General features: G+C 57.7%; 1 protein-coding gene across 1 annotated transcript; it reads left to right on the forward strand.

Annotated features, from left to right (window-relative positions):
* Nucleotides 1-2,223: 2,223 nt before the first annotated feature.
* On the forward strand, nucleotides 2,224-13,647 carry Znf469 (zinc finger protein 469). The gene has a single exon (XM_028753809.1). It carries the CDS (start codon nucleotides 2,224-2,226, stop codon nucleotides 13,645-13,647), a length of 11,424 nt encoding a protein of 3,807 aa, XP_028609642.1.
* The last annotated feature ends 2,102 nt before the right edge of the window (nucleotides 13,648-15,749 follow it).

The raw sequence follows: 15,749 nt of genomic DNA on the forward strand, positions 1-15,749 counted from the left end.
CGTTTACAAGAGCTAATTCCCTTCTTCCACTTTGTGGGTTCTGGGGGCCAAACGTGGGTTGTCAGACATGGTAGTAAGTGCCCTCACTCCCTGAGCCATCTTGACAGCCCATCTGTATTTAAAACCAGACAAACAGCATCTCTGCAAATTGGGAGTCCCACAAGCCACCTCTTCAGGTCCCCTTTGCCATGTGCAGAGGCTAAAGTAAGAGGCTGCCTAGCATCCCTGAGGGCTCTAGACCTGGAGGCGGCCATGTGGGGGTACAGATGGGTAACTAATGGGATCTTTGTGTGGGATGCTATAGAGCAAGTGGGCACCAAGGCTCACACACAGAGGCGGCAAGCAAGGAGCAAAAGGCCACGCAGAGGCTTGATCAGGAGCGGAGCGCACTGACAAGAACGCGACTTTGGAGGCCTGCTCTTTGGAGCTGACAGGCAGTTTGAAACCATGACACGGGGCAGGCTGGAAACCTCAGGTCTGACAGGTCCTGGGCTGCACAGTAGCTGGAGCTCAGGGGTGGCAGAATGGCTTGCACCACCCACTGGCATTTACTGCCTCTTGTCTCAAGAGACAATGGAGAAAAGCAGTAAGCTCCCTTGGGGCTCCCTGCTCATGTGAGACCAAACAAAGATCCTCTGGAGGAGACAGAGCACCTCAAATTCTAACACATTGCCCTCTCTTTCTCTCTCTGCAGACAAGAAAGCCCTGTTCCTCAGGCAGGTTGCTCAGAAGCCCACTGAGGGGCCCCAGATCCCCAGGTATGTGATGAGCAGAGCCAGTGTGTGTGTGTGTGTGTGTGTGTGTGTGTGTAGAGCCACTGACTGGAGGAGGTGCCTTGTCCCCCAGGCTCCCTCTACCCCAGCACAGCAGCTCCTGTCTTCTACTCAGACAATAATTGGGGGTGTCAGCTGACTCTCCCAGGGTGTCTGGAGCTAACAGAAACTACAGTTCTGAGCAGGCTGGATGGTGGTTTCACCCAAGACTCCGGGACCTAGCAGACCTTCGGCTCTGACAGATCCTGGAGCATGTAGTGGCTAGGAGACAGCTGTGGCAGACTGGAGCTCACCACTCACCCACCCACCCACCCACCAGCAGAGCTCAGTTCTACCCCAGGATGCCCTCCTGAAGCCAAGAGATCCGCTAGAAGCCCCAACTCCTCCTCAACCCTCAGCGAGAGAGAGCCCCTCTTCTTAGGTGGTAGTGTCACCCATCGGGCAGGGGCTGCATGAGGGACCCTGGAATTTCTGGACCCAGTGTGACATGGCTGAGTTCTACAAAAGACTAGGAGGTACCCCTCTGGAGGGGCCACTCCCTATGCTAGCAGAGAGGCCTTGGGGAAGTTTCCTGGGTTCCTCACCCATGATTAGAGGTGACAGAGCGATTCTGACTATCTGTCACTCTGAGAACATTCAGTAGTGCAGTGCTGGTGTTACCATCATCAAACAAGGCTTGCCCAAGGACTGCCCATGGCAGTGAGGACAAGAGAAGGGAAGGAGACCCTCCTTCCAGTGGGTTGGCTGGAGAGGAGCCTATGTGTGACAGAGGATGAAGTCCCATATCGTGACTCTGTCACCTCTCCATCCCCCCGCACCCCCCCTGCACCCCCCACAGCCAAGTTTACCCAGTTCTCTGGGGTTTTGTGGTTGCTACCCAGTGTGAGGGGTATGCTGCCCACTGCTGGTGGACACTGGAACTGCATCTACCCTGAAGCTCTGAGATAGGTCTACCCTAAACTGGGTGGGGGTGTGGGGGGCGGCTTTCATTCCCTGCAGGTAGCTATTGGGTGTTCTCTGCAGAGGTAAGTTGTCTTCTCTGATAGTCAGACTCCTCCCCCCCCCCTTTCTCATTTTCTCCCTCCACTTTGCTCTGTACCACCTTAGTATTCCTGGCTCGGTTGGTCAGGGTTCCTCTTCTCCCAGCCACTAAGCCTCTTTTCTGAGACAAGGTCTTCTACGGTAGCCACACACGTGATTGATGCTTCTGGCCTAGACACAGCCTCTACCGGAGGCTACAAAGTCCAGCATGGGATCCCTGAGCCTCCCTGTAGGAGATCCAGCCGCCATGAACCGCAGCTCATCTGTTTCTTTCCCTTCCAGGCTCCACACAGGACCATGAGTTTAGGCTTCCGTGAGCCCTGCCAGGGGGTGAGGATGGCCACTCAGCCCATTACCTGGGCTCCTCCTCCAACCACTACATACTCCTAGCACCCGGGACGGCGGGGCCATGCCAGGAGAGCGGCTCCCAACTTTGCCCAGAGACTTACAACCCTGCCAAATTGCCAGGAGTCTAGGGTGCCCCTCTCAGCACCCCCTCAAGGACCATGGCTCTGCCATCAGGACCACCCAGGGCATGAGAGATGAAGACAGCAAGGCCCAAGGCTCCTCGGAAGCCCAGCTGAGTCGTGTCAAAGAGGTGGAACAAGAGGACCTACTCCTGAGAACGCAAGTCCCGGCAGGACGGACCTGTGCTCAGGCTTACTCATGGCTGGCCAGCAGGATGGAGGACAGTCACCCACAGCTCCACAGCCTAAGTCCTTCAAGGGTCAGCTGCATCCTGGGTGAGCCACCCAAGGATCGGCATCATGAAGTCCCGCGGGTGTCAGATACCAAGGTTCCTCAAGGCCAAAAGAGCAGAGCCCGCCACAGGCCCAGCATCCCAAGGACCGAGGCCCTGCCTTCCCCAGAAGAGAATAGCTCCCAAAGGTGCTTTCAGGAGGCCCCTTCCAGCTTTACCTCCACCAACTGTACCTCACCAAGTGCCACCCCCGGGCCCTTACCGCGGAGGGCCCCCCAGAGCGATGGCACCAGTCCCCGTAGGCATGCTTCTGGCACTAACCTCCAGGCCATTGGGACCAACCCCTGGCCTCCTGCTGCTGAAAACAGCTTCCCAGGTGCTAATTTTGGGGTCCCCTCTGCAGAGCCCAAGCCCTTCCCTGAAGGCAGCAGGCCTAGCAGCCCCCAGGGGGTCTCTGTCCCCTACCCCTTCCCTGTAGAAACAGTCCAACATGAGCGGGCAGCTGGGACAATGTTGTTCACATTCCACCAGCCCCTGGTAGCATGGTCTGAGGAGGCCCTGGGTACAAACCCTGCCTACCCATCCCTGCCTTGCAACCCAGGTCAGTCAGGGGGAGCCAACGCTCCCAGTGATCTTGAAGGTGCCCTCTCACCACCTGGTGCTGCTTGCATGCCCTTAAGCCCCTTCCATGATAGTTTGCACAAAAGCCTGACCAAAGGCCTTCCTGAAGGGCCCCCTCCCACTCATGATGGACTAGGGAGCCCCAGAGGCCTCCCAAATCCTCCACCCCAGAGGCACTTTCCGGGGCAGGGGTACGGAGCTAATGGGGTGGGCACCAGCCCAGCATCTCTGGACACAGAGATGCCCACCCCTGGGCCACCACCCACTCACCTGCCCCAGCTGTGGGATACAGCAGCGGCTCCTTACCCTACGTCTACCCTGGGCCCCGCGGCTGCTGCTAGGACTGCCTTCTTCGAAAGCCAGCAGCTCTGCCTCCCCCACAGTCCCCCCCTGCCCTGGTCCCCGGTGCTTACAACCCCTGGGCCGAATTCCCACCAAATGGGGGTACTGAGCCCACTGACGTTCCCCAGGGGGTCTTCTGAGTGGCAGGCAGACAGCCAGGGAACCCTGGGTGCTTTGAATACAATCCCCAGGCCTGGAGAGACAGTGACAGCTCTCAGGAGCAGCCCAGGCCAGCCAAGCAGTTCCCCAAGGCTGCTAGCTTATGGTGGGCTGAAGGACCCTGGGACGCAGCCCATGTTCTTTGGGGGAACCCAACCCCAAGTGTCACCCCAAGGGGCCCTCAGCCTGCCCCCACCTAGGGTGGTGGGGGCCTCGCCCAGTGAATCTCCTCTTCCCTCACCTGCGACCAACACAGCTGCCAGCAGCACCTGTTCATCCCTGTCGCCGGCATCCAGCAGCCCAGCCAACCCCAGCTCTGAGGACAGCCAGCAACCTGGACCCCTCAGGTCCTCAGCCTTCTTCCTACCCCCCACCCATTCCCAGGAGACCAGCAGCTCCTACCCCTCCCCAGAGCCCACATACGCCCTCCCCACACGCTATCAGTCTGAGTCAGCCAAAGCCTTCCCTCTCCCCACAGAGGGGCCGGGAGCTGAGGAGGCCTTCAAGGGCCTGGAGGGAGTCCCGTTCTCCCACAAGAGCCCTTCACTGGGCAGAGACAGACTGAAGGGCTTTCCTCCAGAGCCACCACCTCCACAGTACTCTGCCCAGCACTTCTCCCTAAGCAGTGCCAGCCTGGACCAGCTGGATGTCCTGCTGACCTGCAGACAGTGTGACCGCAACTATAGCAGCCTGGCGGCCTTCCTGGAACACAGGCCGCTCTGCAGCCTGCTGCTAACCAAGACCAAGGATGGCTCTCTGCAACCCCCAGGGTTCCCCACACCCACCACCACCTCAAAGGCACCCACCGATACACACTCAGCCTTGCTTGAACACAACCAGGCTGTCCCCTTCCTGCTCACCAGAGATGACCAGGGGGACAGCAAAGATGACTCCCTGAGGACAAGCTTCCTTCCTAGCCTGGCTGTCACATCCTTCCCACTCCCCACCTCGGACCTTGACATGGAAGATGACGCCAAGCTGGACAGACTCATCACCGAGGCGCTCAACGGCATGGAGTACCAATCAGACAACCCTGAGATAGACAGTAGCTTCATTGATGTCTTTGCTGATGAGGAGCCTTCCGGCTCCAGGGGGCCCAGCACTGGGCATCCCCTCAACAGCCAGGTGGGAACAACTTCCAAGAATGGTACCCAGCCCCAGCTCCCATCCAGAGCCGCCGTGCCAGAACCCCAAGCCCCCCGCACTGGAGACAGGAGCCGCCCAGCCCGAAACAGGCCCAAAACCCGTTCCCTGGGCCTTGCACCTGCAGAGGCAGAGGTGACCACCCTGGTCAGGCAGCAGAGGAGAGGGAAGCAATTCAAGTTGTTCCGGAAAGAGCCAGGTGTGACCAAGGGCACCAACAATCAGGCCAAAGCCATCTGCCTAAGGCCAAGGAAAAAAGGCCGAAGTGCTGAGAGGCCCCGACCCCAGGGTCGGAAAAGTCAGGCTCGCAAGGGCCACGCTCATGCGGATCACAGCATCTCCAGAGCCACCTCGAAAGAGACCAGGAGCTCCAAGCACCTGCAACTACCCCCTGGGAAGGACTCCAGGAAAAGGAGAGGGCGGGGAGGCTCCTGGAGCAAGGAGCTCATCCACAAGATAGTACGACAGAAAAACCGGTGCCACCAGCAGCAGGCGCCACGTAACCAGGTCTCCCATGTGCCCCCGCCACCTGTCAGACCACCTAGCACCCAGGAGGGCAGGCTCACGGGGCAAGGCTGTGCCTCTGAATCCGAGGAGGAGGCTGGTGTGCAGGATTTGAGAGGTCCTGCCCAAGGCTGTTCCCCTCACAGCCGCCAGCGGTGGCGCCAGGGCAAGAAGAGGAAGAAAGAAGATTTGACCCAGAACCCGAGAAAGGTCATGAGGCAGGAGGCTGGTGAGAACGGGGGCTCTCCCACTCCAAGGACACAGAGCCTGTTGCAGAGCTTGGATGGTGGAGAAGCCTCTGTGGAAGGAGGAGCTGAGCATAGTGATCTTCCCATAGGAGCCCCAGAACATCCTCCGCAGGTCCTCGCCACCACCAAGACCCAGGAGGAAAACCATGCAGCCCTGGACTTCCCCCAGGAGGGCCAGAAGCCTGACGGTGGTGCTGTGTTACACCCCAATACCACAGAGCTCAGAGAGAGGTCCAGCCCTCCAGCTAACTGTGGTGGGGAGAGCCCCAGATCTGCTGCTCCAGGGCCAGCACAGGCTGCCAGTCCGGGGCCGTCAGGATGCCACCCTGAAACACTATCAGGAAACAGCATGCCAGTACCAGATGCAGGCTGTCTGCCGGGCACTTCTGGATGCCTGGCCCCCCCCAGTTTGCATACCAGAGAGGACTCCACCTCCCAGCCTGGAAGGTCCCTGGCACTCATCGATAAGGTTACAGACGCTTTCTACACTGAATCCAGCATCCCGGTTTTCAAGAACTCGAGTCCTGGTTGTGACCCTGACCACTGTGACAGGCACTCTATAGAGTGTCCAGCTGCCAAAAAAGGACCCCTGCCTAACAATGACACCTCCTGTGAATTGTTTCTTGGATCCAAGGACCTAGCTAACTGTTTCCCTGACGATCTGTACTCCAAGCCTTTAGCTATGGACCCATTGCCTGCCCGCAGCTGCTACCTTAGCCAGGACAGTGTGGCGACCCTTGAGTCAACAGCACCCAAGAGTCTGCCCTACCCAGCTGAAACAGACCCAGGCAAGGTGCATTCCCCACTGACCTTAGAGTCCACATCCCTGTTTGCAGAGCTGCCCGAGGATGGATTTGACCCACCACTCTATGACAGCTTGTCTGCAAACAGGGTCACCCAAGTACCACTGGCAGGTCCTGACCCTCTCCCTAAGAAACCTCTGGCAGATCCTCTGTACCCACCATTCTTGCTGCTGGAAGAAGATTCTCTGGTGCTGCCTGGCTCTTTTCCTGGCCTCTCCAAGGAAAAGGCATTCAGCAAGAAGTGTCCTTTGGAACAGACAGTGCCTCCCGGCCCTCCCGCTGTCCCTGAAAAGGGAAGTGAATTTAGCCTTACACTTACAAGCAGTCTGTGTGAGGATGAACTGGAGATCAAAAGATTGGTGACTGAATTAGAAAGCCAACTGCAGGGGAGGGGGAGCACACAGGGGGCCTTGGGAGAGCCTGAGGAAGCTACACAGGAAGGCAAGAAGGACACAAGCCCAAAGCAGGCCTCCCTTCTGCCCACAAATCAGGCCATCTCACCTCAGAGAGAGGCAGCAGACAACCTTACAGGTCTTGAGGGATCAAGTTCACATCAGGAAGGAGCCCTCAGGAACCCCCAGAAACAGTGGTCCTACCCAGCCTCCTGCCACACAGAAAAAGCAGCAGCTCCCTCTGGTACGCAGGAGGAACCAGATTCTGGGGCTCCCCTCAGCCCCGAAAGATTCACACTCAGTTTTCAGAGAGCGCAGGAGGCCATCATGTCCAATGCAGACAGTCGGATCCCCCTAAGTGACCACCTGCCTGACTCCAACAAGCAACGGGCACCCTTCCTACATCCTGAGAGTTTAGCCAAGGATAGCCCGAAGCATGGGCTTTTGTTTTCTAAAAATAATGAAGCTTCTGGGACACGGAACGAGAATGCCCCACTGCTGCTTCCTGGTAAACACACAAGAGGACATTCTCTGGACCCACCCTGTGAGGCCCAAGAGCCCTGCCCAAGTCCCCCTGCACTAGAAGGATTCAACAGCCCGGATGCTCACCTGGCCTTAGAACCCAACTTGATGCTTAAGGGTGATGAGGATGTCACCTCCCTTCCAAGTGCCAGTCTCAGCCATGACCCTAAGGGACACCTTGAGGACCAAACAGGGAGTTCTACAGAAGCTGAGTTTAACAAGCCTATTGCAAAGGACCCTGGCTTTAAGGGTGAGTCTGGACCTGCAGGGAGCTCTCCACTGTCCACCCTTCAAAGTGGTGGTAGGGCTTGGTCTCATTCCATGCCAGATCCTCCATGGGACCCCAGAGGCTCCATGGGAGGACAGAGGCTCCAGGAGCCAGCCTGCTGCACCTTTCCCCTGCTTCAGGTCCTGGATGCTACAGCCAAGAGTGAAGACACTTCCCAGGGCCCTCAGCCTGGGGACCCCTCAGTGACAGGAGGGGCCGGTATGAAAGAGGGTTCCTCAAGAGCTATCGAGATGACAGCTCTTCCTGCAAGCATCCGAAAGCAGCTGAGGTCCAAGGCAGATGGATGTCTGGGCTCACCCGGTCAACCTGCAAAGACCAAGGGCCAGAGTCAAGCCAACAGACTCCAGCCAAAAAGCTGGAGGAGCCTGGGGAACTCAAACACACTCACCAAGGTCAGTACCCATTTGGAAGCTAGGCCAGCTAGGGGCAGAAGGCCACGCCAGGGGAACAGGGCAGCCCGGGGCCTTAGGAGACAAGCACTGTCTTCTACAAGCCCCACTCGCCCTGATGGCACATCCTTGATTCCAATCCAGAAACCGGTCCCTCTCCAGACGGAGCCCGCTGAGGGAAACCCAGAGAAAGCAAGCAGCCCACAGCCGTTGTTTAACCAGGACAATCCTGCTCCCTCCAGTAAGGGCCTGGCCACACATGTCCTCTCCACCATCCCCCAAGCCACACCTACTCCCAGTGACCTTGAGCTGATACCCCAGGAAGACCCCGGGGCCAGAATCAGGTCTGTTAGGTCACCAGTGCCTTCCTCCCACAGAGACCTACCCAACCCTGATAATCAGCCTACCTGTCCTGTCTTAGCACCTCTGGGTGCCAGTCATGGCCAAGCCACCAAAGATGCTGAGCCCCCAGGAGCCCCTACATTATTGGGGACAAGCTACTGTGGCCCTGAAGAGGCTTTATCCCACCACTCTCTGCTGAGGACCAGCAGCCCTAAGGACCTTCCCTTGGGCTCACTTGGCTCTATCAATTTCTCAGCCCCTGTATCACTTGAGAGGAACAGCCCCAAAGGTGTCACAGTAAGGACATTAGAAGATTCTGGAAAAGAGGAGCTGAGGATATCTCCTGCCCATTCCTCTGCTCCTCCCCCAGAGGATCCCAGCTCCTCCAGAATGACCGTCAGAGCCGCCCCTCTGACCAGCATTCCCCCCAAAGATAACCTAGATTTAGGAGAGACACTTGAGGTGCCAGACCCCCACTGCATGGGAGTCCCACCCCTCAGCAACCCAGAAAGGACATATTCCAAGGACCCTTCCTTAGGGCCCCAGAGCAGCACACCTTGCCCTGGCCACGGGGAAGGTCACAGCATTATAGCTGTGCCCACAGACCTTGCCACACTGGAGACTACAGGACCAGACTCTCAAATCTCCCAAGAAGGTGAGGCAGAAGCCAGCATCGAGGAACAGGACAACCCAGGAACACCTGGGACAAGACACTGCGATGTGACAAAGGTAGCCAGAGCCAGTGCCCGAGGCATGCCCACCGGGCTCCACTTGGTCCCAGAAACTCCTCTGAGCAGCACATCCAGTGACTTCAGGTCTGATTCTCCTCATTACCGTATCAGTACCTCTCATCACCCTCCCCAGAAGGACTCCTTCAATCCCCAAGATCATAACCGGAGGCCCCGTGGCTTAAACAAAAAGCCAGCTCCCACAGAGAAGACCCCAACTGAGCTACTGGTGACCTGCCAGCTCTGCTCAGCTTCCTTCCGCTCCAAAGCAGGCTTAAGCCGACACAAAGCCAGGAAGCACCGGCCACAAAGGGAATCTAGATCCGTGCTGAACCCCATGGTTGTGCCAGCTTGCCAGCCTCCAGATCCCATGACCGAAACATACCAGACTTCTGGGAAGAAACACCGCAAGGTACCTGGAAAGGGAAGACCAAGTCACCCAGCCCTGGGCGCTGACCACTCTTCTGGACCACCTCCCCTCCAGGTCTCCACAACACTGGAGGACACCATGGGTCCTGAGGCATTGCAAGTGACTAGAGAGAACTCTGAGGGAGCTTGGACACTAGACACTCCGCTCAGTCAGCACCCACCCACCCCAGGCCTGATGGAGCAAGGAGAGGGTGCAAAGGTTCCGGCCTCAAAACCAAGGAGACCAGACAGGTGGCGAGCAGACCAGTTCCATCCCAACCAGACAGAAGTGATGGGTCAGAGGCAAGGTGGAGAGCCTGCCAGTTCCCCCAGCCACCCAGAGAGGAAACCAAACAGGAAAGGAGGGAAGCTGAGATCGAGGAGGTGGAAGCATGGTCCCAGAGGCGCCACCCATGTGACTTCAGATGGCCACCTCTCAGACCCATCAACCACCTGTGGCCATCCTTTCACTCCCCTGAGCCTCTCGCCTGAGGGAGAATGCAGGGCAGCTGTCAGGCCACCACCTCCGTCCTCCACAGTAGGACCCAGAGCACTGGAGGATGATGAAGACATTGGCCCAGGGGGCCTGTGTACAGAGGAGGTGCCAGCACAGAAGGCCCCCCAAGAGCAGCAAGTCTGTCAAAGGACAATAGAGCAGCAAGTCTGTCAAAGGACAATAGAGCAGCAGGTGGAGCAGAAGGCAACCTGGACACAGTGGTTCTGGGGACCAGAAGAGGCCGGTGCATTGAATAGTGGAGAACCCTCACAGACTATTGAGAGCCAGCTGGCAGAGGACGGCACAGGAGTCGAAGGCAGGTCTGATGGGGGCACTGGGAAAGGGAAACCTGACTTACCTGGCAGGACACATGGTCTTGAAGTGGACAGCACCAACAGCAGCTACCCCCAGGGACCTATCAAAGACCCGGAAACCCAGAGTGGAGTTCAGGGGTCCGAGGACACCACTCCTGATGCCCCCAGCCCAGGTCAAAGGGAACCTCCGGACTTGTTTGATGATGAGGTATCCTTCTCTCAGCTCTTCCCCCTGGATGGCCGCCTCACTCAGAAGAACCTTCGTGTCTATGGGAAGCGCTGCAAAAGGCCAAAGTGCCCATCACCAAAGGAGCCCATCACTGAGGTGATAAGCAGTGTCTCACTCGACTCCACGCGCCTGCCCACAGACCTCAGTGACTCAGGCTCTCTCTGTCTGTCCCGAGAGGAAGAGGATCTGTGGGATGATGAAGTCATGAGTTTGCCTGAGTCCCTCCTACTCAATGGACTCCTAAGCAACAAAACACCTGGCCTGGACCCATGGGGCCCCAGCCTCGGCCTGTGGACCCTAGAATCCAGCAAGGAAGCCAGCTGCGTAAAGGAGGAGCCCCCCTGCCTCTTGGAGAACCAAGATGAATGGTCAGAACCCATCCCCCAGCTGCACATGGTGCCAGCAGCCTGGCGAGACCTGGAACCCTGTAGCCCAGTCTGTGAGACAGCCTCTTGTGTTGGAGACATGAGCCCGGAACCCCCCAACCTGGAAAGGGAACATGACAACAGGCCTCCCGGAAATGCCAGCCTGCCCCCACTTTATGTTAAAGACTTGGAGGTTCTCAGCACCCAGCTGGAGATACAAGACCTGTGCTTTCTAGGACCCTGTGATGGCCTTGCTGACCTCCCTAACCCAGGCGCCCTAGACTTCCAGGCTGCAGCAAATTCACAGGGCCCTTCAAACAAAAGAATGGAGGGAGCTGCCAGGGCCAGGCGAGCCAAAGGCAGAGACCTGCGGGTGAAGGGCAGGAGGGCCTCCTACAAGTGCAGGGTGTGCTTCCAGCGTTTCCATAGCCTGGGCGAGCTGGATCTCCATAAGGTGTCACACAGCCCCTCGCCGCCCCCCACGTGCTACATGTGCGTGGAGCGCAGATTCAGCTCCCGGGAGCTTCTGCGGGAGCATCTGTGGGAGAAGCATGTGCAGGGCAAAGCAGGGCCGTGGGCCTGTGGCATGTGCCTGAAGGAGGTGGCCGACGTCTGGATGTACAACCAACACCTTCGGGAGCACGCAGCCCGCTTTGCCCGAAATGGACAGGCACTCCGAGCCTTGGGAGACCTGCCCGGGTGCTTGGAAGGGGAAAGCACCCTCACGCACTTCCTGAACACCATTGTGGAGCAAGCATCCAAACCTCAGAGGACCAAGCGGTCAATTGTTAAGGCCAGTGGGGAGCCATTGGAGCAGGAAGGAGAAGCTGGAAAGAAAACCCCACGAAGGATGAAGCGCAAGGCATGTGCCTCAGTCAGCCCCCGCCACGATGGCGCTGAGGGAGACAGCCCTTCCATTCTGACCAGCAGCTCTGCCACCTGCTCTGACTCCGCCAAGACACCCCCCACTCCGTCCCCAGACCCCTGGTCCCACGGTGAGTCCCTGCTCCAAGCTGTACCAGTGCATGAAGACTGCAAGGACCCCTCCCGTGACTGCCACCACTGCGGCAAGCAGTTCCCCAAGCCCTTCAAGCTGCAGCGCCACCTGGCGGTGCACAGCCCACAGCGCGTCTACCTGTGTCCCCGGTGCCCACAGGTCTACCCTGAGCACTGGGAGCTGAGGGTGCACTTGGGCCTGACCCACGGGGTGACAGAGGAGAAGGAGCTACCACACGTGCCTCTCTATGCCTGTGAGCTCTGTGCCAACGTCATGCATGTCATCAGGAGGTCCTTTGTCTGCAGCTCCTGCAACTACACCTTTGCAAAGAAGGAACAATTTGACAGACACATGGACAAGCACTTGAGGAGCGGCCAGCAGCCCTTCACACTCCGAAGTGTTAAGCGGCCAGGGGTTCCTAGGAGAAAGATCCACGTCCCCCAGGATGTGCTACCCAGCACGCAGCACGGGCTGGTAGTGCCCTCCAGCCCCCCTGAGCTCAGCACGGACAGAATCCCATCCACAACCAGCCCCACACCAAGTGAGGCGAGTGCACTGCCCCTGATCTGTTCAGAGACAGCTCCTAGCCTCATCCTGGACCAGCCCAGGTCTCAAGAGAGACCTGTAGAACAGGAAGACCGCTCACCCAGGGGGAGCAACCCACCACTGAGTGGTCAGTATCTTCCACCTCCATCTCTGTCTCCTTTCTCAGCCTCCTCAGCTGAAGGTATAGGCAGCTGCAAGCTGGACAGAACTCTGGAGAAACCAGAACACGAGGCTTCCCTGGGAAACCTCGAGCCATGTAAATGGCAGACTCTGGTAGGGGAAAAGAGGGCCCTTCACCTGTTCTCAGGAAAACACAGGAGCCCAGGCACTCCAGGCAAGTCTGCCCCTGGATGTTCCCCAGGAGACCCCTCTCAGCTCCAGGAGAGGCTAGTGACCACACACCACATGGCACCCGAGGGGAGAATAGAGGGTCCCTCCCAGAAGGGCAATGCCACCAAACCAGGAGCCTTTTCAAGTACCTCCAAGCACAGACCAGCAGAGCCCACGAAGAAAGCACTGAAGCTACCTGTACCACCCAGAAAACTTACAGGGATGGGGATCCCAGCTGGAGAGCTGCTCCTGAGTCCTGAGGACCGGGTAAAGCCCAATACTTCTAAAGGTAAACTGAGATCCAGCTCTCAGAGCAGTGGGGGGCTCCAGCCTGGTACTCAGACAGGGGGTGGCAGCCAGCCCCAGCCAACCAGTGGGCAACTCCAAAGTGAGATGGCCTCCACCCCCTCTGAACCCAGCTGTCCTAGCTGGGCAAGTTCCACCCCTGATCAGCCTCCACTTCAGGCCCACACCAAGGGCGGCACCAGGGGGCCTGGAGAAGCTGTTCATCAGGGGGTCCAAGTGCATCCAAGTCCCAGGGAGAAAAGAGAAAGCCATGAAAAACAGCGGAAGGGCCAGGCCCTGGGGCTGGGCAGACATGGAAGCGTGGCCAACACTGTGAAAGCCCCCTCAGCCCCTGACAAGTCATCCAGAGCCCCCCGAAAGCAGGCAACTCCCAGCAGAGTCCCTCCTGTCAAGTCGAGACCCAGCAGCCAGAGCAGCAGGGCCAGGCCACAGCCATCAGCACAGCAGAAAGGGGATCCAGGCCACACTTCAGAAAAGGGCTCTTTCCCCCAGGCAAGAGCCCTGCCCAGGCCCTACAAAAGGGTCAGGGCTGTCCATGGCGTTGAATCTATGGGGCCCCGAGACCGCCGGACTGCAGAAGCCCAGAGCGACCTCCTAAGCCAGCTGTTTGGGCAGAAACTAACCAGCTTCAAAATCCCTCTAAAGAAAGACAGTTCCTAGTGACCATAAGAGGAGGATGCGTGGGTGCCCAGCTGATGGGCTTCTGTCTGACATCCGGCGTTGGGGACAGCTCACTCGGAGACCACTTGACTGTCTCTCTGCAACCCAATTCCCACAAATTCTCTGACAGACTCGAGACCTGAGAGTGTGCTGCTGGGAACAGGGCTTTTTGCTGGAAGGCTGGGAAGGACCGGCCTCTACCGCCCTGAGATCGTGCACCCCCGTCCCTAGTGTGAAGTACTTGAAGAAAGCAGGTCACACCCTATCACCGACACCACGCCCTGTTGGCCAGGTGCCTCGTGCTGTAAAACTCATGTTTGAGGGTTTGCACAGGATCCCCGCTCTCCTAGCAGGGGAAGCACACGAAGGCAGTCAGCCAGCCACCCAGTGTCCGCCGCCTTCTCCACTGCCATTGCTAAGATTCCAAAGTGTCCTTAGACGTCACATGGGAGAGGACCGTGCTGTCTACTTGGGCCATTTCTGAGCCACCTGGTCTTTGAGAGCATGACAGGACCGCCCTCCCCCACCCACAACCACAAAGTCACGCTGGCCTCCAGCTGCACTGCTGATGTCTCCAGCACCTTGTCCCCACCCCCACGTCCCCTGGGTTCCTAGAGGAAGGGAATGCAGAGAAGACCCTCCTCTGTGAGCGCCCAGTGGAACCCTCAGCCCTACGGCCCCTTCCTAGTGCCTTCCTTCCCCGTGGGGCTCCGTCTCTAGGTCCCAGAAAGCCTGATCCAAAGGCTCTGGTGCTACTCCCATGCTGTAATGTGAATACAGGCTCCCTGGTTGTCTTTGAATCACGGGATGATTAGGGTGGGGAGACCTAGCCAGAGAGGCTGCAGCCCAGGACTCGAGAGAGCCTCATCCACCAGTCTCCCCAGCTGAGCTCCAGCCCAGGGTCCCAGCAGTGAAGGGACCCACCAGGCTGAACTGTGGGTCTGGTCTGTGCACTGGCACGACCCTGCCAACTGCACGCCTGCCTGATAGACCATGGTGTGTCAACGTGGGCAGAGGGAGAGGTCTCCCATTTCTCCTGGGAGCCTTAGAGATTCCTGGCTTATCTTGTGTAGTTTGTTGGGATTTTTTTTTTTTTTGGTTTGGTTTTTGTTTTTTGTTTTTGTTTTTGTTTTTGTTTTTTGTTTTTTAGCTTTGGTGCAATGTGAGTGTCAAAAGGTTTTTATTTTGACATTTTAAACAAGACCAAATCAGGCCCAAACTGCCTCCGTAGAAGGTGCTAGGGTCTTTCAGAATGCCTCCTTCCAATGGATAAAGCCGTGGGCAGGGGGGCCCCCCCGAGGTCGTACTGTAAACGCTACAGCTAATTCGTCTTTTCAAATATATTCCCACTATTTTCGCAGAAACTTCGTGGCTGTGTGACATCTGTCCTTGCTCCCTCTTCTCGCTGGATCCCAGATGTGGCCTGGGTGACATTTGTTCTGGGTCATTGCATGCTATGAGCCAAGCCAAAGCTATGGGGACACTTCAACCAGGATCCGAGGGGGGTGGGAATCTTCTAAAATGGATTTAGGGAAACAGGGAAGTGGGTAAGGTGGCTGGGGCTGGACCAGGAAGGGCAGGGCAGGGGGTTGACCATACAGGGCCCTCACTTATAGGGGCTGGGATGCCCAGGGGAGTGGTGGTCTGATCTGGGCCATAGAAAAGGTTTGATAGGCTCCACATGAAGACCCAATGGGCCAACTGGGTCCATGGTCCTGCCCTATCCTTCCCTCTCCGCAGGAGTCAAGGAGTTAGCAACAGTTCCAAAGCCTCAGATTAGGGTCATGTGTGGACTGGTGGAACTCTGCCCCTTCACACACCCTTAAGAACTGACTCTGAGGACAACTTCTTGGGAAGCCATCTAGGCTGTGTTCAGAGCTTGACAGGAGTATGCCCAGCCTCTGGTCATAAACCCCCTGTTCATACCTGCCAACTCCTATGCTCAGGCCATCCTGTCACCAGTAAGACACACAGAGGGCATAACCCTAGCCTGACCACCAGGTGGCAGCATCTACTCAAACGGGGATCCTGACTTGCCACCTGTGCGCAGATGCAGCCCTGGAGCGCCTCCAAGTGCTGCAGACAGAGCTAGGGATCTGCAA

This window comes from Grammomys surdaster, unplaced genomic scaffold (genome assembly GCF_004785775.1).
Source record: "Grammomys surdaster isolate TR1022 unplaced genomic scaffold, NIH_TR_1.0 128, whole genome shotgun sequence".
NCBI lineage: Eukaryota > Metazoa > Chordata > Mammalia > Rodentia > Muridae > Grammomys > Grammomys surdaster.